The 21,862-nt window shown below is 38.5% G+C and overlaps 1 protein-coding gene across 1 annotated transcript in view; it reads right to left on the bottom strand.

Moving 5' to 3' along the window:
• prkcea (protein kinase C, epsilon a) overlaps window positions 1-21,862 on the bottom strand; it is a 78,726-nt gene extending 56,864 nt beyond the window's left edge. The window contains exon 1 of the mRNA XM_062055408.1: window positions 20,797-21,862. Within this exon, the coding sequence (XP_061911392.1) occupies window positions 20,797-21,141 (345 nt within the window). The 5' untranslated portion in view covers window positions 21,142-21,862. The remainder of the gene's footprint in view (window positions 1-20,796) is intronic.

Below are 21,862 nucleotides of genomic sequence, written 5' to 3'. Positions count from 1 at the left end.
GTTGACCAAGTATGCCTTGCATTCACTTGTGTGTGTGAAAAGCTGTAGATATTATGTGACTGGGCCGGCACGCAAAGGCAGTGCCTTTAAGGTTTATTGGCGCTCTGTACTTCTCCCTACGTCCGTGTACACAGCGGCCTTTTAAAAAGTCATACATTTTACTTTTCGAAACCGATAGCGATAATTTCCGATATTACATTTTAAAGCATTTATCGGCCGATAATATCGGCAGTCCGATATTATCGGACATCTCTAATTTCTATGATTAACTACGTTCCTCCATAAAAAGATAAACAGCTCTGAAAAATGGCTATTTTATTTAAAAGAAAACTGATTTTGTTTAATGAGATTCTACCCCAAAATTTAATACTGCTCTTAATTATGATTCACATCCTTTTGTATAAGTGAAGTGAAGTGAATTATATTTATATAGCGCTTTTCTCTAGTGCCTCAAAGCGCTTTTACATAGTGAAACCCAATATCTAAGTTACATTTCAACCAATGTGGGTGGCACTGGGAGCAGGTGGGTAAAGTGTCTTGCCCAAGGAAACAACGGCAGTGACTAGGATGGTGGAAGCGGGGATCGAACCTGGAACCCTCAAGTTGCTGGCACAGCCACTCTATCAACCGAGCTATACCGCCTCAAGAAAAAAAAAACCATTAAATTATAACTGTAGGAATCTTTGGGTACCTCACGATTTGATCCGATTCTGATTCCTGGGGCGACGATCTGACTCAGAATTGATTGTTGATTCAACACGATTCTCGCAATGTATTATTTGGTATAATAATTATAATAAAACATTTTCAAAACCTCTTTTTGCTTGTAGTGGTTGGTACAGTATGACACATAGCAAGTAAGCATGTAGATGGCCAAAAAATATTTATTTTTTTAAATATTTTTTTTATTTATCAATTTTTACAGATTGCCTAAAAAGTACTTAAAAAAATTTGATTAATCACATTTTTTATTTTATTTTTATAATCCATTTTAAAAAAATGCTGAATCAATGTAGAATCACAATAAATAAGAAAAACTTTTCTTGTTTTTTTTTTACAGATCAAAGCATTTTTTGTAATAAAATATACCCAAACTGTGGCTAAAATATGCTAGTTATTCTACTATAGTGTAATTCTTACCGTTTTTAATGTCACCTATTACTAACTACATTCATTTTGAACAAAATCTAAATTTTTTCAGTAACACTTAATATTAAAACGGTAAAAATTGGATGGATGGAAGTAGTACAAATTAAATCAATGCTGAAAAAAAAAAAAAAATTCTACAGAAAGTGCAATTAATTTTCTGCAAAATCCAACTTTTTCCCTCCTTTTTATGTTAGTTCTACTAAAGTGACATTATTTTTCTATGAAATCCAACCTTTCTTTTCTAATAAAATACACCCAAGCATTGCCCAAAATATGCTAGTTATTCTGCTGTAGTATAATTCCTAGTTTTTTTTTTAAGTCAAACATTTTGAACAAAATATTTTTAATTTTTTCCATAACATTAAATAAAAATGTTTTCAAACTATACAAATTCAAGCGAGGCCCAAAAAAACTTTTTTTTTTTTTTTTACAAAAGTGCATTTATTTTTCTACAAAATCCAACTTTTTTTCCCCTACAAAACGTTACAAGCTATATTTTTTAATAATTCAGATTCAAGCTGTGTGCAAATATGTTAGTTCTGCTAAAGTGAAATTATTTTGGTACAAAATCCAAACTTTTTTTACAGATCTATTTTTTTTCTGACAAAATGAATTTAAGCCATGCTCAAAATATGCAACTTATTATTCTACTATAGTGTAATTCTTACAGGTTTGTAATGTCACCTAGCATTAATAAATATATATTTCAAACAAAATCATTGTGTTTTTTTCAAGAACATTAAATATTATTTTTAAAGCAACGCCCCTCCCCCCTGCCCCCCAAAAAAAATGTCTACAAAAGTGAAATTATTTTTCTACAAAATCCTACTTTTTTTTCTTTTTACAAAACATCAAACACTATAATTTTAAATACTTCAGATTCCAGCTGTGTGCAAATATGTTACTATGTCTACTAAAGTGAAGCTATTTTTGTACAAAATCGAACACTTTTTTTTTTACAGATAACATTTTTTTTTAAATAAAATAAACCCAATCATTGCCCAGAATATGCTAGTTATTCTACTGTAGTGTAATTATTAATTTTTTTGAAGTCACCTATGATTTTCAATAACATTAAATACATATTTTTCAAAATTCACACAACGCCCCAAAAAATTGTTTTTCTACGAAAGTGCAAATGTTTTTCTCCAAAATCCACTTTTTTTTTTAAAAAAACATCAAATACTATATAATCAAATAACTCAGATTCAAGTGCTATGTAAATATGTTAGTTTTGCTAAAGTGCAATTATTTTTGTACAAAATCCAACCTTTTTTTCTACAGATCAAACTATTTTTTTCTAATGAAATAAATCCAAGCATTGCCCAAAATATCTTAGTATTTTTTTCTTTTTGTACAAAATCCAACATTTGTTTACTTATTTTTTTAAAAAATAAAACAAACAGCCAAAAAGTGTTAGTTTTTCTACTGAAGTGCAAGACTTTCTGTACAAAATAAAGCTATTTTTCCACATAATGCAGCATGATAATTTGCTGTTTCTCAGTGGTTAATCTGGCAAGTGTGTGTGTGTGTGTGTGTGTGCGTGTGTGTGTGTGTGTGCTTGTGTGTGTGTGCGTGTGTGTGTGTGTGTGTGTGTGTGCGTGCGTGTGTGTGTGTGAGTGTGTTAAGATAAAGTCATTGTGATGGAAACATGTCTGAGTGCAGCCGTGCTTCAAAGTGTTGAAAAGTGTTGTGACTTTGCCTGTTTAATGATCCTGCACCTGCTGACATTCTTCTTTTATAGCGAGTCATGAAGAGGAAGAACGTCCTAGAAGCAATAGCGACGTACACTATAATGTAAATCCTACGAGTTGTCACTTCCTGTGCTACTTCTTCTTCTCTCATCCTCTGTAGGCTGTCGCCAAGGGGCCGGCCTGTTGCCGTCGCCATGGGGACGCTCTTCACAGAACATCTCAATTACTGGCAATTAATAAGCATCAAAGCCTGGTTAATATTTCACCCGGTGCCCGCGGGCCCGCCGGAGGGAGAGAGGGATGGAGGGATGGAGGGATGGAGGGATGGAGGGACCAGAGGAGCGTATGCTAGAATGGAACGGCATGGAATGGAATAGGATCCTTTTTTTATACATCCTAAAGATAGCAAGTTGATCTCAATGATGAGAATCCCATTTCCTTTTGTGGATGAATTACAATTGGTATGATACATAAAAAAAACAACAAATAACAATATAAAATTAAAAATATAAATTAACATCCATCCATTTTTTACCGCTTGTCCCTTTCGGGGTCGCGAGGGGCGCTGGAGCCTATCTCAGCTGCATTCGGGCGGAAGGCGGGGTACACCCTGGACAAGTCGCCACCTTATAAATTTACAAACCCCGTTTCCATATGAGTTGGTAAATGGTGTTAGATGTAAATATAAACAGAATACAATGATTTGCAAATCCTTTTCAAGCCATATTCAGTTGAATATGCTACAAAGACAACATATTTCATGTTCAAACTCATCAAATTTATTTATTTTTTGCAAATAATAATTAACTTAGAATTTCATGGCTGTAACACGTGCCAAAGTAGTTGGGAAAGGGCATGTTCACCACTGTGTTACATGGCCTTTCCTTTTAACAACACTCAGTTTTGGTTTGGGAAGTGAGGAGACACATTTTTGAAGTGGAATTCTTTCCCATTCTTGCTTGATGTACAGCTTAAGTTGTTCAACAGTCCGGGGGTCTCCCTTCTGCTATTGCAGGTGCCACACATTTTCAATGTCTGGACTACAGGCAGGCCAGTCTAGTACCCGCACTCTTTTACTATGAATGTCTTGCTGAAATAAGCAGGGGCGTCCATGGTAATGTTGCTTGGATGGCAACATATGTTGCTCCAAAAGCTGTATGTACCTTTCAGCATTAATGGTGCCTTCACAGATGTGTAAGTTACCCATGTCTTGGCCACTAATACACCCCCATACCATCACACATGCTGCCTTTTACACTTTGCGCCTAGAACAATCCGGATGGTTCTTTTCCTCTTTGGTCCGGAGGACACGACGTCCACAATTTCCAAAAACAATTTGAAATGTGGACTCGTCAGACCACAGAACACTTTTCCACTTTGCATCAGTCCATCTTAGATGAGCTCAGGCCCAGCGAAGCCAACGGCGTTTCTGGGTGTTGTTGATAAACGGTTTTCGCCTTGCATGGGAGAGTTTTAACTTGCACTTACAGATGTAGCGACCAACTGTAGTTACTGACAGTGGGTTTCTGAAGTGTTCCTGAGCCCATGTGGTGATATCCTTTACACACTGATGTGGCTTGTTGATGCAGTGCAGCCTGAGGGATGGAAGGTCACGGGCTTAGCTGCTTACGTGCAGTGATTTCTCCACATTCTCTGAACCCTTTGATGATATTACGGAGCGTAGATGGTGAAATCCCTAAATTCCTTGCAATAGCTGCTTGAGAAAGGTTTTTCTTAAACTGTTCAACAATTTGCTCAGGCAGTTGTTGACAAAGTGGTGACCCTCGCCCCATCCTTGTTTGTGAATGACTGAGCATTTCATGGAATCTACTTTTATAGCCAATCATGGCACCCACCTGTTCCCAATTAGCCTGCACACCTGTGGGATGTTCCAAATAAGTGTTTGATGAGCATTCCTCAACTTTATCAGTATTTATTGCCACCTTTCTCAACTTCTTTGTCACGTGTTGCTGCCATCAAATTCTAAAGTTAATGATTATTTGCACACAAAAATAAAGTTGATGAGTTTGAACATGAAATATGTTGTCTTTGTAGCATATTCAACTGAATATGGCTTGAAAAGGATTTGCAAATCATTGTATTCCGTTTATATTTACATCTAACACCATTTCCCAACTCATAAGGAAACGGGGTTTGTACATATAACATATAAAAATGTAATGATTTGGGGACAAATTAAAATATTTACAGTGCCTAATATAAAAAAAGTAATATATCTTGTAATGTTTCAACAATTTGCTTTTTGAGTTTTCTCCTTTTGATTATTTCATTTTTATTTTTAGAATATGCTGCGGGCCTGAAAAAAATGGCTCATTTTATGCAAGATTTGTCATTTGTCATTTTTGGCAAACAAGTTAATTTTTTTAGTATTCCAAAAAAAAAAACGTTTTAGTTTGTAGAACTATTAAAGTTTTATGTGAAATTCCACAGCCTGCAATCAATTAAGTGGGACCAACGAATACAAAGAGTGGCTTCTTGTATCTTAAAAACTATGTAGACGTTATTTGAATTTGTTTGGTAATTGTTTTTTTTAAGCTGCTACCAAACTCAGATTTATACCAAAAAACAAGTTGTTGTAAACAATTTATAGAATAAAACACTTGATTGTCATCAAATGTAAAAGTTGGCTACTCTGCAGTTGAAATACAATATCAACAACAAATAATGTGTTAAAAATAAATACCAACAGACACAGGGAGGTTGAGTTAATTAGGGGGGTAAAGTGGGTGTGGCTGTTGTGGGAGGCGGGGTGGGGTGTTGTGATGAAGCGTGGAACGACTAATCAATGGTGGTGGGGTTCAATCAGCAAAATGATCCATACGGGCTGACCTTAGCTTGGGACGGCTGAGGGACAACAGATGCGTGAAGCTATTTATAAGTTAAGTTAAAGTACCAATGATTGTCACACACACACATACGCTGGGTGTGGCGAAATGATTCTCTGCATTTGACCCATCACCCTTGATCACCCCCTGGGAGGTGAGGGGAGCAGTGAGCAGCAGCGGTGGCCGTGGCCGGGAATCATTTTTGGTGATTTAACCCCCAATTCCAACCCTTGATGCTGAGTGCCAAGCAGGGAGGTAATGGCTCCCATTTTTGTAGTCTTTGGTATGACTCGGCCGGGGTTTGAACTCATGACCTACCCATCTCAGGGCGGACACTCTAACCACTAGGCCACTGAGTAGGTAGGGCCAACACAGATAGACAGACAACATTCACACACTAGGGACAAGGCCTAGTACCTGACTGCCCCCTAGCCAGGGATACGGTGAAGACCTCAACGGCGGAGCCGGCGGAAGACGGTAAATTTAAGAACTACCACAACGGCTGCGATGGCGGAAGGAAGGCTGCAGCAGAAAAGGGTCCCCAGTCGTCTTGGACTCCATACCCATGGACCCTGACCCGATTCTGTCAAGGATCGTGTGGTGACTGTCTGTGCACCAGTCTCCCCTCGTTAAACAAAGTCACACACAGGCATCCTCCATAAAGGGATACACCCCTACCAGGAGGATCGTCATACTCGTTCGAGTGCCCGCCGATGATACTACGGTCATCTAATTAGTTACTATGGTAGTCTACGTCACAGCAGCTCAGACCAGACACCAAGCAGTGTGGGTGGGGAGCGTTTCCACAGAGAGTTTCCAGAGAAAAAATGCGGGTGTCAGGGACAGACGCAGAAAGGAGATTTTTATAACAAAGTTCTAAAGCTTAGTGATACACTAGCGTTCAAAAGTTTGGGGTCACATGGAAATGTCCTTATTTTTGAAGGAAAAGCACTGTACTTTTCAATGAAGATAACTTTAAACTAGTCTTAACTTTACAGAAATACACTCTATACATTGCTAATGTGCTAAATGACTATTCTAGCTGCAAATGTCTGCTTTTTGGTGCAATATCTACATAGGTGTATAGAGGCCCATTTCCAGCAACTATCACTCCAGTGTTCTAATGGTACAATGTGTTTGCTCATTGGCTCAGAAGGCTAATTGATGATTAGAAAAGCCTTGTGCAATCATGTTCACACATCTGAAAACACTTTAGCTCGTTACAGAAGCTACAAAACTGACCTTCCTTTGAGCACATTGACTTTCTGGAGCATCACATTTGTGGGATCAATTAAACGCTCAAAATGGCCAGAAAAAGAGAACTTTCATCTGAAACTCGACAGTCTATTCTTTTTCCTAGAAATGAAGGCTATTCCACTAAATTGTTTGGGTGACCCCAAACTTTTGAACGATAGTGTATATAAGATATATCAGATTGTAGGTGGGGTTTTTTTTTTAATCCTTTGCGTTCATATTTCACTGTTTGTTGCATTTTTGATGCGTTTCGCTTGTTTGTAAAATATGTCGATCAAGAAGGGGTGTGACGTTCATATGTTGTCAATATTCAGTGTTTTATCGTCCATAGTTAATATTGTAAATCCCACATTCTTTATTTTCATGTACATTCTGGTTGTCTCATTCAGTAAAGAAAATTACAATTCCATTCTGTTTTTTAAGGCGGTCTGTCATGACGTTTTTAGCATTTAATCAGACATTATTGTGAGGTTTTGTAAATAGATATACTGGGCCCCCAGACACATTTTTGTCTCTAAATTTGGCCCGCCGAGGAAAAATAATTACCCAGGCCTGATCTATAGCGATGCCTTGGGTCATAAGTTAACTGACGACAAATTTCATTTTCATGCGGATGACATCAGGACGCTGTTTTGTATTGTTCTGACTCATCCTTAGCAAGTGCCCCAGAGCGTCCACAATCTGCTGTTTAATGTTAATCGAGAAAAAAAGACTTGCGCTCAATTCTGACAAAGCTAAAATGATGTGCTTTTCAAAGTCAAGGAAGACACCAGGATGATTGTTAGACTAAATGAGAAAATGACTGAACGAGTGTCTGGGATTTTACCTGGAGCAGAAATTGTCCTTTAAACACTGTGTTGAGAGTCTTACAAAGAAACTACGGCTGAAAGGGAAGCGGTTTCTCTTGTAGTGAGAGGAAAACATCTTTATCCAAACTGGACTTTAGTGACATATGTGTTTTTTATTACCGTATTTTCCAGACTATAAGGCGCAATTAAAATATATTTTTTATAAAGATTATAACACCTTATAACCCGGTGTAGCGCCGTGTGTAATGTTCGATATTTTCAATGGTACATATAAAATGTTGGTGTTGTTTACTTGAGTCCTATTGCCATCATATAGCAGTCTACACGTTTTTCTTATGTTTGACTGCCATCTACTGGTCAGACTTATGTACCGAATAAATTTGCTTCAAGGTCGGTAAGCAAAACCAGAATTATTCCGTACATTAGGCACACCAGGTTATGAGCGCACTGTCGAGTTTTAAGCAGAAAAAAAGGATTTTAAGTGAGCCTTATAGTCCGGAAAATACGGTACATGTTTTTCTGTCAAAATGGAAACAATGGAAACATTTACTAAGAAAGATGAAGTATGCACATTATTTACAGGCTTTCGCGGGCCCCTGAGTTTGACACCTGTGCTTTACATTCAATATATTTTTCTCCTTGTCTCTATTTTCGATAGGTCATACAATTTATTAACAATTATCGATATTGACCGATAAACACTTACATCGGGATACAGTTTTCAGCCATGTCAGCCCAAATTTCAAGGTTTTGATCCAAATAGGGTTGTACGGTATACCGCGATACTAATTAATCATATTCGGTACTATACCACCTCTAAAAAGTACCGGTCCCCAAGCCCCCGCCCCCCCCGTCGTGTCATTGTTGGTTTTACAAGCAGAGGAGCATGTTCAGCAGCGCACAATCACGGAGTACTTACAGCAGACACAGTGTGTAGACAGAAAAGGGAAAATGGACGCATTTTGGCTTAAAAACTAAAGATAAAGGTGAAGTTATAACACTGAAACGCCCTCAGGAAGAGGTGCTTTAAAACATGGCTAACGTCCATCAGTCTGCAGTGTTGTAGCTACTTCTAAATCACTAATCCTCGCCTCCATGGCGACAAATAAAGTACGTTTCTTACAAGTATCATCCCAGCAGGACGAGGAATAGTCAAACATGCTTCACTACACACCGAAGCTCACCGGCGTCACAATAAGGGCTGCAACAACTAATCGATTAAATCGATTAAAATCGATTATAAAAATAGTTGGCGATTAATTTAGTCATCGATTCGTTGGATCTACGCTATGCGGAGAGGCTACTTTTTTTGTTTTTTTATAAACCTTTATTCATAAACTGCAACATTTACAAACAGCTGAGAAACAATAATCAAAACAAGTATGGTACCAGTTTGCTGGGTTTTTTCAATAAAATACCGGAAAGGATACAAATGTAGTTTGTCTCTTTTATCCGATTAATCGAAGTAATAATCGACAGATTAATCGATTATCAAATTAGTTGTTAGTTGCAGCCCTAGTCGCAATGTAAACAAACGCCATGGGTGGATCTACACCTGACATCCACTGTAATGATACCAAGTACAGGAGCGTATCTAGTCGATATTTTTTAGCATCACAAAATCTTTTTTCGTTTTTTTTTTTTTAAATGTATATTTTGTTTATAAACTCAGGAAATACGTCCCTGGACACATGAGGACTTTAAATATGACCAATGTATGATCCTGTAACGACTTGTTATCAGATTGATACCCAAATTTGTGGTATCATCCAAAACTAATGTAAAGTATCCAAACAACAGAAGAATAAGTGATCATTACATTTTAACAGAAGTGTAGATAGAACACGTTAAAAGAGAAAGTAAGCAGATATTAACAGTAAATGCACTGCAAAAACTGAAATCTAAGTAAAATTGAATATCTCAAATAAGGGTGATATTGGCTTATTTTCTGTCTGATAAGATCATTCTTCTCACTAAGCAGATTTTATGTTTTATTTGTTTTAAGGGTTTTGGTCCTAAATGATGTCAGTAAGATATTACAGCTTGTTGCTGAGATTTGATGAGCTATATTGAGTAAAACATGCTTGAAACTAGAATATCAACTGTTGTGTCATCAACACTCACAAGTATAAAACTACTTTTTAAGTAATAATTTCTTACTTCAAGCATGAAAAAAAAAAACATGATGCCGAGCGCATATCATTATGTCAAGATAATGGCACTAGCATTTACTTCATTTAAGAATATTTTTCAACATATTGAGCAAAAAGGTCTCTTTTTTTTCTTACCAAGAAAAGTGCACTTGTTATTAGTGAGAATATACTTATTTTAAGCTATTTTTGGGTTCATTGAGGTTAGCTGATTTTACTTGTTTTGGAAAGTCTTGACAAGCCACATTTTCTTGTTCTTTTGGCAGATCATTTTGCTTAGTTCAAATAAAATACCCCTCATTTTGGTATTTCTTTGTTCTTGTTTTTGAACACTGATTTTTTGCAGTGTGAACAAGTAGATTAATAATTCATTTTCTACCACTTGTCCTTAATAATTTTGGCAAAATAATAGAATGGAAAATGACACAATATGTTACTGCATACGTCAGCAGCTAAATTAGGAGCCTTTGTTTGTTTACTTACTACTAAAAGACAAGTTGTCTTGTATGTTCACTATTTTATTTAAGGACAAACTTGCAATAAGAAACATATGTTTAATGTACAGTAAGATTTTTTGGTTAAAATAAAGCCAATAATGCCATTTTTTTGTGGTGCCCTTTATTTAGAAATGTATCGAAAAGTACCGAAAAGTATCGAAATACATTTGGTACCGGTACCGAAATATTGTGTGGTGCACAATGCATTGGAATGAAAACAAACCTCCTTGCAACATAAAGCATTTTTGTGGGGAAACATCGTGTTTTCAGCGCATGTTTTGCAGGTTGTGTTTGTGGGACAGACTCACCCTTTTATGGAATGCGTCCCTGCGGCGGTGGGGTTGCATGTATAAGTCATGTTGTTTAAAATGAGTCCAGCATTCTACATAATATAGGAACCATCCCTTGGAATGTGTGATAATTCATCCTTTAACTACCTCAATTGAGGCACTCGCCAAAGAGCGAACACGCTGAACTCCGAACAGCACTTGTGGTCCGTCGAAGCGAGCGAATTCCCCGACGTGAGGTGAGACTAGATAAAAAAACTAAGTGTTTTTTTGGGACGGGGATCACATGTTGCCGTCGAGGACAAACTCTCAGGGCCAAAACAAACAGGCCTTTATCCGCTCCCGTAAAGGATGGATGCAGCGTCCGCCATGGCGGTCCCGAGTCCAAGTAGATTACATGACAAGAAACCGTAAGGAATGAAAGGATCCTCAGTCTGTCTGAGCCACAGCTGTGGTGAGATAAGCTTGTCGGTCTCCACCTACGACCGCACAGAGTTGGGAAGGTTTGACCCGCACAATTGGACCTGGCTTGAACAGCTTTTAGACTTAGACTTAGACAAACTTTATTGATCCACAAGGGAAATTGTCCCACACAGTAGCTCAGTTACAAAGGATGGAATGGATAATGCACACAAGGGGGCGAAATCAACAAAGTAGACTAAAAATGTACCTTAGTAAAAAATGTACCATAGTACATGTTTCATAACATTCTAACTCGGAGTGCACCAAAAAAATCGATTCTTATTCGTCTCGATTCTAAATCGATTTATAATTTTCAAAAATCTATTTAAAAATACAATCAATTTGTGAAAATGCGTTTTTTTAAGCCATTTCCATGCAAACAGAAGCTTTTCTACCTGAAACCTGTTTTGAAAAAGTTCCATTATTTATTATTATACTGAATAATACATTGCAAGAATCGGTTTGAATCGATTCTGAATCTAATACTCAGCCCAGGAATCAGAATCAGAGCGAATCGTTAGGTGCCCTAATATTCACACCCCTAAATTCTAACAGTGATATGTGTCCTTTAAGCTTGTTTAAGCTCTGTGTTTACTCCCATCACTTGTCACAAAAAGCAGGCTTCGCTACACATCTTAAAATAAAGCTCTGCTAATGGACAGGGAAGGTGTGAGATGAATCGTTTTGTTTTTTAAGCTAACCTGCCTGCTGCAGCCCCTGGTTCTGTTCAGTCCGGGCCTCGAACCTCATCAACCGTGTACGGCACTGCGCTAAAAACCCAAGCTGTCAACTCAGTGTCTAGGGCTGCAACTAACAACTAATTTGATAATCGATTAATCTGTTGATTATTACTTCGATTAATCGATTAATAATCGGATAAAAGAGACAAACTACATTTCTAGCCTTTCCAGTATTTTATTGAAAAAAAACAGCATACTGGCACCATACTTATTTTGATTATTGTTTCTCAGCTGTTTGTAAATGTTGCAGTTTAGAAATAAAGGTTTATTTTTTTTAAATAAATAAAATTTAAATTAAAATAAAAGTAGCCTCTGCGCATGCGCATAGCATAGATCCAACGAATTGATGACTAAATTAATCGCCAACTATTTTCATAATCGATTTAATCGATTAGTTGTTGCAGCCCTAATATATATATATATATATATATATATATATATATATATATATATACACACACACATATATATATATATATATATATATATATATATATATATATATATATATATATATATATATATATATATATATATATATATATACACACACACATATATATATATATATATATATATATATATGTGTGTGTGTGTGTGTATATATACTGTATAATGTATATAGATATACTGTAGATACAAAAATATACAGATAGATAGATAGATAGATAGATAGATAGATAGATAGATAGATAGATAGATAGATAGATAGATAGATAGATAGATAGATAGATAGATAGATAGATAGATAGATAGATAGATAGATAGATAGATAGATAGATAGATAGATAGATAGATAGATAGATAGATAGATAGATAGATAGATAGATCGAGAGCCTATACAAATATAGCTTACCCATAAATTTATATAATGGATATATAATTAATTGAATTGGATATTAAGAGTATGTGAAAGTTCGACTGGTAGCTTGTTTACTTCTGTGAGGACCTCCTTAAAGTTTTGTCATCAATCAGAAATATAGAATCAGAATCAGAAGTACTTTATTAATCCAGAGGGTAAATTAAAATTTAAGCAGCTAAACGGCGCCAAACATGGATAAGTGTGTAATTGGGTGTAATTTAGAATTTTTTAAAGGTGTTTGAGCATTTTTTGATAATATCCACAAAGTTCATTGACCATGTCTGTTGACATTTTGTGTTGGTTGGAATTTTTTTTTGTCACCATGACTAGGGAAGGTTCTTTGCATTGGATCATATAAATAAATGCTGCGCATTCTGTCATTGACCAGGAATAACTCATGTTGTCCACTAGATGGCAATAAAATAGCAACATCAAAATTATTAGACTTTTAAAATTAATGCAATCTCCCTATGGGCAAGATTTCTTAATAAACTCATGACGTCTCGCCAATTTAAAGATGTCTGCGGGCCGCACTTGCCCCGCGGGCCGTAGTTTGGACACCACTAATCTAGCGCAAGCTCTTAACTGGCTGGCATCCCTTTTACTAGTATTATCAATGTTGCTCTTCAAATTTGACCGTAGTGTTAGCATGTAGCTCACATAGCTCGCTTCTTAACGTTACGTAACGTTTCCAATGGACACCTCACTTACCAACCGACCGAAAAGTTGTCAAGTCAACTGCACAACAAACATAGAAGAGGACCAAAAAAAATCAGACGTTACGATTTTGTGTATTACGCTATCATGAAACATGTCGGGAAGACGAAAGAGAGAAAATGTTGGCGCCTGCAATTTTGGTGACAATCATGACTACAGGAAGTGTTCATACCATTCATCTCTGCTACTAGGACACTTTTAGTCGATCACGTCGAATGAACTGGACCATGACGACCGAAATACTCGGAAATCAGATGGGATTACGTTACTTCCAAAGAGGTAAATTAGGTCTTCAAAAAATTATGCAATTTCTTATTCTTATTCTTAGCAGACCTGTGTGTTTACTTCCGTATCTGACGGTTTGGGCTACAACTGTTGCCTTCCTCAGAGGTTGTCAGGTGACGACAGGTAAGGAAGTCAACACACAGGTCTGTCTATAAGAATAACAAATATTACATTACGTCCTGAAATATGTACGCGAGGCTAGCTGTCATTTCGAAGAAACACTTAGCAGGGATGCTCCGATCAAGGCGATACTGATCATCCATGAGTGAGATCAGCCAATATCAATACCGATCACATGCATTAACAGTAAATGTTTTTTATTTATTCATAGTAAGTGCTTTCGACCATAACAATGAACTAACAACATCAACACAATATTTAAACTAGAAGAGGCAATTCCTGAAGGAATAGCGTGTGAATTCTCCAATGCTGAAGTTGAACTGAAATGCTGACAGAATGTAGTATGAATGTGAGAATAGTTTGAATGTTGGAATGGTTTGAATGTTGAAGAGTTTGAATTTCCAAGAAAACCGGAATTTGGTTTGGAACTTGGGAAAGTGTTAGTTGGAAGAGTAGAATGTGTTGATGTTGGAATGCTTTGAATAGGATGAAAAATGTGGGAATTGTGGTAGTGTGAAAAATGGATAATTCATTTTGAATGTGGAAAATGTCCCTAAAAACGGGAAATTCTGGAAAATCCGGGAATTTTTTTTACAATTGTTGAAAGGGAGCACACAATTCCTGAACAGGCTGAATATTTTGAACAGTTTGAATCAGATAAAAAATTTGGGAGTTGTGTAACTTTGAAAAATGTTCCATTCTTTTCAATGGGATTTCATGGAAATTTCGGGAAAAGAGGGAATTTTCTGAAAAAATGCTAAAAAAAAACTTGAAAGTTCTGAATGGTTAGTGTTGGAATTTTTCAAATCGGTCGAGAAATGTTGAAGTCGTAACATTTTTATTTGAGAAATAACCTACTCAGTGGCCTAGTGGTTAGAGTGTCCGCCCTGAGATCAGTAGGTTGTGCGTTCAAACCCAATATCAAAGACTAAAAAAATGGGAGCCATTACCTCCCTGCTTGGCACTCAGCATCAAGGGTTGGAATTGGGGGTTAAAATCACCAAAAATGATACCCGGGCGTGGCACCGCTGCTGCCCACTGCTCCCCTCACCTCCCAGGGGGTGAACAAGGGGATGGGTCAAATGCAGAGGACAAATTTCAACACACCTAGTGTGTTTGTGTGACAATCATTGGTACTTTAACTTTAAATGGTATTATGAAATTCCTGGAATTTCAGGAAAACCAGGAATTTTTCCAGTTCCAAAAACAACTTTGTTTTTTGTCCTGATTAAGAGGAATGATTTGACAGTGGAACAGTTGAAGTGGGTTGAAAAATGTGGAAGAAGTTGTCAACAGAAAAAAAGCGTGAAAAAAGGGTTTGAAAAAACGGGAATTTTTGGAATTCCTGGAAAAAAATGTAACTTGTAAAAAAGATAAGTTTGAATTTCCAGGATGAGTGGAATATGTTGACGGTGGAATGGTTTGAATCGTTTGAAAAATGTGCAAATGGTGGAAGTTTGAAAAATGGCCAATTCATTTTGAATTGGGAAAAATGTCCCGGAAAACCTGGAATTCTGGGAAATCTGGGAATTGTTGGAATTTGTCAAGGGAAAGACCGTGATTCCCGAATAGGCTGAACAGTTTGAAGTTGGAATGGTTTAAGTCGGGTAAAAAGGTGGAAGGTAGAACGCGCCAAAATCTGGAGAAGAAGAATAATAATAAATAGATGACCCTGAAAGGGACAAGCAGTAGAAAATGGATGGATGGATGGATGAATTTTGGTGTAGAAAACCATATGTGTGAATGTTTTGGAGCATTCACACAACTAGTTCCTTATAATCTTGTATTACATACAATTGTTTGACCAAAACACAATCAATGGTACACAATAGCTAAACAAAAGTAAAAAGTACTATTTACTACTCATTGAAATACTTAAAGGTTATTGCCTTTAAAGTCCTCCTGTGTCCATGGACTTATTCCCGGAATTTGTAAACATAAACTACTAATAAAAGTTTTAATCAATCAATCAAACCATCCGTCGCCATCCCAGTGATAGCAGACATTGTACAGTAAGTGATGGTTTTCTTATGTTGGTGGCTTGTATATGTTGTTTAGCTCTTAGCAATACTGCGACATGGAGCTTGGTGTTGTTTGTTGGAGGGAAAAGCACATTTTGTGAGATGTCTGTGAAATTACTACGCCGCCATATGCATAAAATGAGCAAAGTATGTAAATATTACATGTTATTAGGCCTGGGCTGATAACAGATTGTGCTTGACGATATATTGACCCACAAATTATTGTCGATAGACAATATTACTGTCAACAGTATTTTGAAATAATAATACATAATAATAATTCTGCCCTGCTGGTATCCGGCAAGGACAAGTCACAGGTGGAGAAAATCCTCAGTGCTGAGCTCTGTAGAACCTGCACCTGGCTCGCTGACAACAAGCTATCCATCCACTTGGGTAAAACAGAATCCATCCTGTTTGGGTCCCACATCAAACTTAAGAGAGTCAATGACTTCACCATAAAAGTAGGTGACAGTGTCATCACCAGGAAAGATGAGGTCACCTACCTAGGTTCCATTCTAGAGGCCAACCTTTCCTGTGATAAAATGGCAACCAAGGTAATCAAAAAGGTTAACCAACGAACGAGATTTCTCTACAGAATTTCCTCTCTGGTCAACAAAAGCACCTTGAGGATTCTGGCGGGAACTCTCGTTCAACCCTTTTTCGATTACGCATGCACCTCCTGGTACCCTAGCACCTCCAAAACCCTCAAATCTAAACTCCAAACATCTCAGAACAAGCTAGTCAGGTTACTTCTAGACCTCCACCCCAGATCCCACCTCACTCCTACCCACTTCTCTAAAGTGGGCTGGCTCAAGGTGGAGGACAGAGTTAAACAACTTGCACTGAGCCTAGTCTATAAAATCCGCTACACCTCCCTGATACCGAAGTACATGTCAAACTACTTCCTTAACGTAAATGACCGCCATAACCACAACACCAGGGGGTGCTCCACTAACCACGTTAAACCCAGATTCCGAACTAACAAAGGTCTTAACTCATTCTCTTTCTATGCCACATCAATGTGGAATGCGCTCCCAACAGGTATAAAAGAAAGGGCATCTCTATCCTCCTTCAAAACCGCTATAAAAGTTCACCTCCAGGCAGCTACAACCCTAAACTAACACCCTCCCCGGATTGCTAATAATCAAATGTAAACAATCAAATGCAGATTCTTTTTCTTATGCCTTCTGATCTCTCTCTCTCTCTCTCTCTCTATGTCCACTACTTGATGTCCATATCCCCACCCCCCCACCCCACCCCCCCTCCACACTCCTGATTGTAAATAATGTAAATAATTCAATGTGATTATCTTGTGTGATGACTGTATTATGATGATAGTATATATGATAGTATATATCTGTATCATGAATCAATTTAAGTGGACCCCGACTTAAACAAGTTGAAAAACTTATTCGGGTGTTACCATTTAGTGGTCAATTGTACGGAATATGTACTTCACTGTGCAACCTACTAATAAAAGTCTCAATCAATCAATCAATAATAATGCAAGTATTCCCTTTCAAATGCAATAAACTTGTATTTCTTGTATATTTTACCATTATGTTTAAATATGTTTATCTTCTTCGATTTTAATTTGTCTTATGTTTATTTTTAATTAAAACAAATTAGGTGATCATTTCCACTCATGTCCGGTTTATGCGACGCCACGCGAGTTTACTTCCTGTTAAAGACGCCTCCGTCTATTTCAACGCGACAACGTGGAGTTTATGTTGACCACTTTGCGCAAAGACAGCAATTAGCATTAAATGTGAATACTGTATCTTAGTTATTGAGACATGAATATGTTTATAGAAGTTAGTCAAAGAACTACTCACCCCCAAATCCTCCGCTCCGGACAGGCTAACCTCCTCCAACCTCCGAGGACAAAGCTACGAACAATGGGAGACCGGGCTTACTGCTCCGCCGCTCCCAGTCTGTGGAACGCTCTCCCTGACCACCTGAGGGCACCACAGACTGTGGATGCTTTCAAAAAAGCATTTTTTTAGATATATGCATACTAGTTCTAGCTATTTGGTTGTTGTAGTTTTTTGTTTTTTTTTATATTTTTATTTATTTATTTTTTAATACACTGTAGCACTTTGAGGTTGTTTACTCAATGTAAAGAGCTTTTTACAAATAAAATCCATTATTATTATTATTTGATTACGGTGTGACATTTTAATAGCTAGTTTTCAACGCTTGTATGCCGTCTATAATTGTATCAAGGTTAGGTTATTAATCACCGTTTTTACACCATTTTAATTCAATGCAGTAATACAAACCGTCGAGAGTTTTACAGATATTATATTTTTTATTAGGAACGTTTATATGCATGTAGCACAAACGCTCGCAGATGCATAGAGTGGCCACCACTTGCACATAGCGATTATTAAGGCTGGCAAACTTATCGAGGTTATTTTCATTCATCGTTTGAGTAACTGACTTATCGAACGTCGGCTCAAATGTGACAGTTACTAGATTACATATATGCTTAGTAGTGTTTCAATTAAGGGGGCGTGAAAAGATGATGTCCCCTAGTGGGGGGCGTGATCAAAAATAATGGGGAACCACTGGTCTAAGTCTGGTTTGGAATGCTGGCAAATTTCGGCAAAGGTCGGAGTACAGTAGTACTAGAAACGAAAATGGAGGTTTTTTTAGAGCTCTTGATAGGCAGAATAGAGCGACTCCTATTAGCTGACTTTTGCTAGCATTTATTTATGAGTTAGAATGCATAGCAAAGAAAAACATGTGTTTTTGTTTCATATAAGGATTGTGAATGATATACAAAATTCCAAAAAATAGCATGGTTACCCTCTAATAGTGTTTCAATTAAGGGGGCGTGAAAAGATGATGTCCCCTAGTGGGGGGCGTGATCAAAAATAATGGAGAACCACTGGCCTAAGTCTGGTTTGGAATGCTGGCAAATCTCGGCAAAGGTCGGAGTACAGTAGTACTAGAATCTGGTCAATGCGTGGTGACAACAAACCGGGTCAAAGAAGACCACGGCTGACCTTTGATGGAGTCAACAAAGCAACTATTGATGTCGATTTTTTATTTAAATATTTTTACGATTTCATTCATCGTTCGAGTAACTGACTTATCGAACGTCGGCCCAAATATGACAGTAACTACATTACATATATGCTTAACGGATGTATATAAAACAAAAATGGAGGTTTTTTTAGAGCTCTTCATAGGCGGAATAGAGTGACTCCTATTAGCTGACTTTTGCAAATATGACATTAAATATATGCTTACAGGATGTATATAAAACGTTAATGGAGGTTTTCAGATGTTTTTTTAGAGCTCTTTATAGGCGGAATAGAGCGACTCCTATTAGCTGACTTTTGCTAGCATGTATTTATGAGTTAGAATGCATAAAAAAGAACAACATGTGTTTTTCTCTCATATAAGGATTGTGAATGATAGACAAAATTCCAAAAAAAAGTGTGGTTCCCCTTTAACAATATTTTGATCAAGGGGGGCGTGAAAAGATGATGTCCACTAGTGGGGGGCGTGATCAAAAATAATGGAGAACCACTGGCCTAAGTCTGGTTTGGAATGCTGGCAAATCTCGGCAAAGGTCGGAGTACAGTAGAACTAGAATCTGGTCAATACGTGGCGACAACAAACCGGGTCAAAGAAGACCACGGCTAAACTTTGATGGAGTCAACAAAGCAACTATTGATGTCGATTTTTAATGTAATTATTTTGGACTAAACTTTTTGTTATACTGTTTAGTGTCCAAAATATGGATTTTTACGATTTCATTCATCATTCGAGTAACTGACTTATTGAACGTCGGCCCAAACATGACAGTTGCTACATTAAATATATGCTTACAGGATGTATATAAAACAATAATGGAAGTTTTCTTAGAGCTCTTTATAGGCGAAATAGAGCGACTCCTGTTAGCTGACTTTTGCTAGCATTTATTTATGAGCTAGAATGCATAAAAAATAAAAACATGTGTTTTGTCTCATATAAGGATTGTGAATGATAGACAAAATTCAAAAAAAAGCGTGGTTACCCTTTAACAATATTTTCATTAAGGGGGGCGTGAAAAGATGATGTCCACTAGTGGGGGGCGTGATCAAAAATAATGGAGAACCACTGGCCTAAGTCTGGTTTGGAATGCTGGCAAATCATGGCAAAGGTCAGAGTACAGTAGAACTAGAATCCGGTCAATGCATGGCGACAACAAACCGGGTCAAAGAAGACCACGGCTGACCTTTGATGGAGTCAACAGAGCAACTATTGATGTCGGTTTTTAATGTAATTATTTTGGACTAAACTTTTTGTTGTACTGTTTAGTGTCCAAAATATGGATTTTTACGATTTCATTCATCGTTCGAGTAACTGACTTATTGAACGTCGGCCCAAACATGACAGTTACTATATTAAATATATACTTACAGGATGTATATGAAACAATAATGGAAGTTTTTTTAGAGCTCTTTATAGGCGAAATAGAGCGACTCCTGTTAGCTGACTTTTGCTAGCATTTATTTATGAGCTAGAATGCATAAAAAATAAAAACATGTGTTTTGTCTCATATAAGGATTGTGAATGATAGACAAATTTTTTTTTAAAAAGCGTGGTTACCCTTTAACAATATTTTCATTAAGGGGGGCGTGAAAAGATGATGTCCCCTAGTGGGGGGCGTGATCAAAAATAATGGGGAACCACTGGCCTAAGTCTGGTTTGGTTTGGTGGCAAATCTCGGCAAAGGTCGGAGTACAGTAGAACTAGAATCCGGTCAATGCGTGGCGACAACAAACCGGGTCAAAGAAGACCACGGCTGACCTTTGATGGAGTCAACAGAGCAACTATTGATGTCGGGAAAAAAATGCATTTTTTTTTCCATGACTTCAACACGCAAGAAGGCCCCCGGGTCACATACCCAGTCCTCGTAGTGCCGGGTCCCGTTCTGCAGCAGGTCCTCCAGCTGGATGGTGCAGTTGGCCACGAAGTCGTCGTAGCCGATGGGCGCGTCGTGGAAGACGGACAGCTCCAGGCTGCGTCCCTCGCGGACCTCGGTGCAGAACTCCTGGTGCCAGGCGGGGCTGTTGGTCTTGGTGCGGGTGGCCGTCTGGCCCAGCCGGTTCTGGTCCAGGTTGAGGGCCAGGTAGGGGTCCAGCAGGAAGGAGCCGCTCTTGCCCACGGCGTGACGCAGGGCCCAGGGGGTGGGCTTGAGGTCCACCGCCTCGCACACGCGCACCTTGAGGAGGCCACTGAAGACTGGCATGGCTGCCAACTAGTGTGTGTTTTTACTTGTCTATATATGTGTGTGTGTGTGTGTGTGTGTGTGTGTGTGTGTGTGTGTGTGTGTGTGTGTGTGTGTGTGTGTGTGTGTGTGTGTGTGTGTGTGTGTGTGTGTGTGTGTGTGTGTGTGTCACTACACCGTCCTGCTACATTCCACACTGACGCGTGGACCTTCAGCCATGGCACAAGTGTGGGGATGACGATGAAGGATGAAGATGTCCCACTCGTGTTTGTTTACAAGCGGAAACAGGCCGGGGATCCGAACAGGCGGGAACGCCGACTGACGGCCTCCGACGTCCCCTGGAGCTCGTCTTCCCCCGCCCGCCCCAGCCCTCTCTCGCCGTCCACGGTGCGCCTCGCCCGGGTCAGGGTGGGGGAGAGCGAGAGCAGCCGCGCCTAGCCATCCGGGATTGGCGCTCCGGTCTCCAGCCCCCCCAGTCCGGGGCTGCCTCCCCTCGAAGGGATGATAATCCCCCGCGGATTGGAGCTGGCTCGAACCGAGCTCGCTTCTCGGCTGCGGGAGTCTCGCAGTGCCGCGGTGTGGGTTTTTTTTTACTCACAAACCGCCTCCGTCCATCGCGGCGTCGCTTCGTTCGTCGTTCGGTTTTTCCTCTGCCTGCCGTTCTTCGGTGGCTCCGCGCGCGCGTCCGTCCGTCGGTCGGTCGGTCCGCCCCTCGTTTGCTTCCCGTCCCCCTCGGACGCGC

This window comes from Entelurus aequoreus, linkage group LG08, assembly GCF_033978785.1.
Source record: "Entelurus aequoreus isolate RoL-2023_Sb linkage group LG08, RoL_Eaeq_v1.1, whole genome shotgun sequence".
Lineage (NCBI taxonomy): Eukaryota > Metazoa > Chordata > Actinopteri > Syngnathiformes > Syngnathidae > Entelurus > Entelurus aequoreus.
This window is presented reverse-complemented; position numbering and strand designations above follow the sequence as displayed.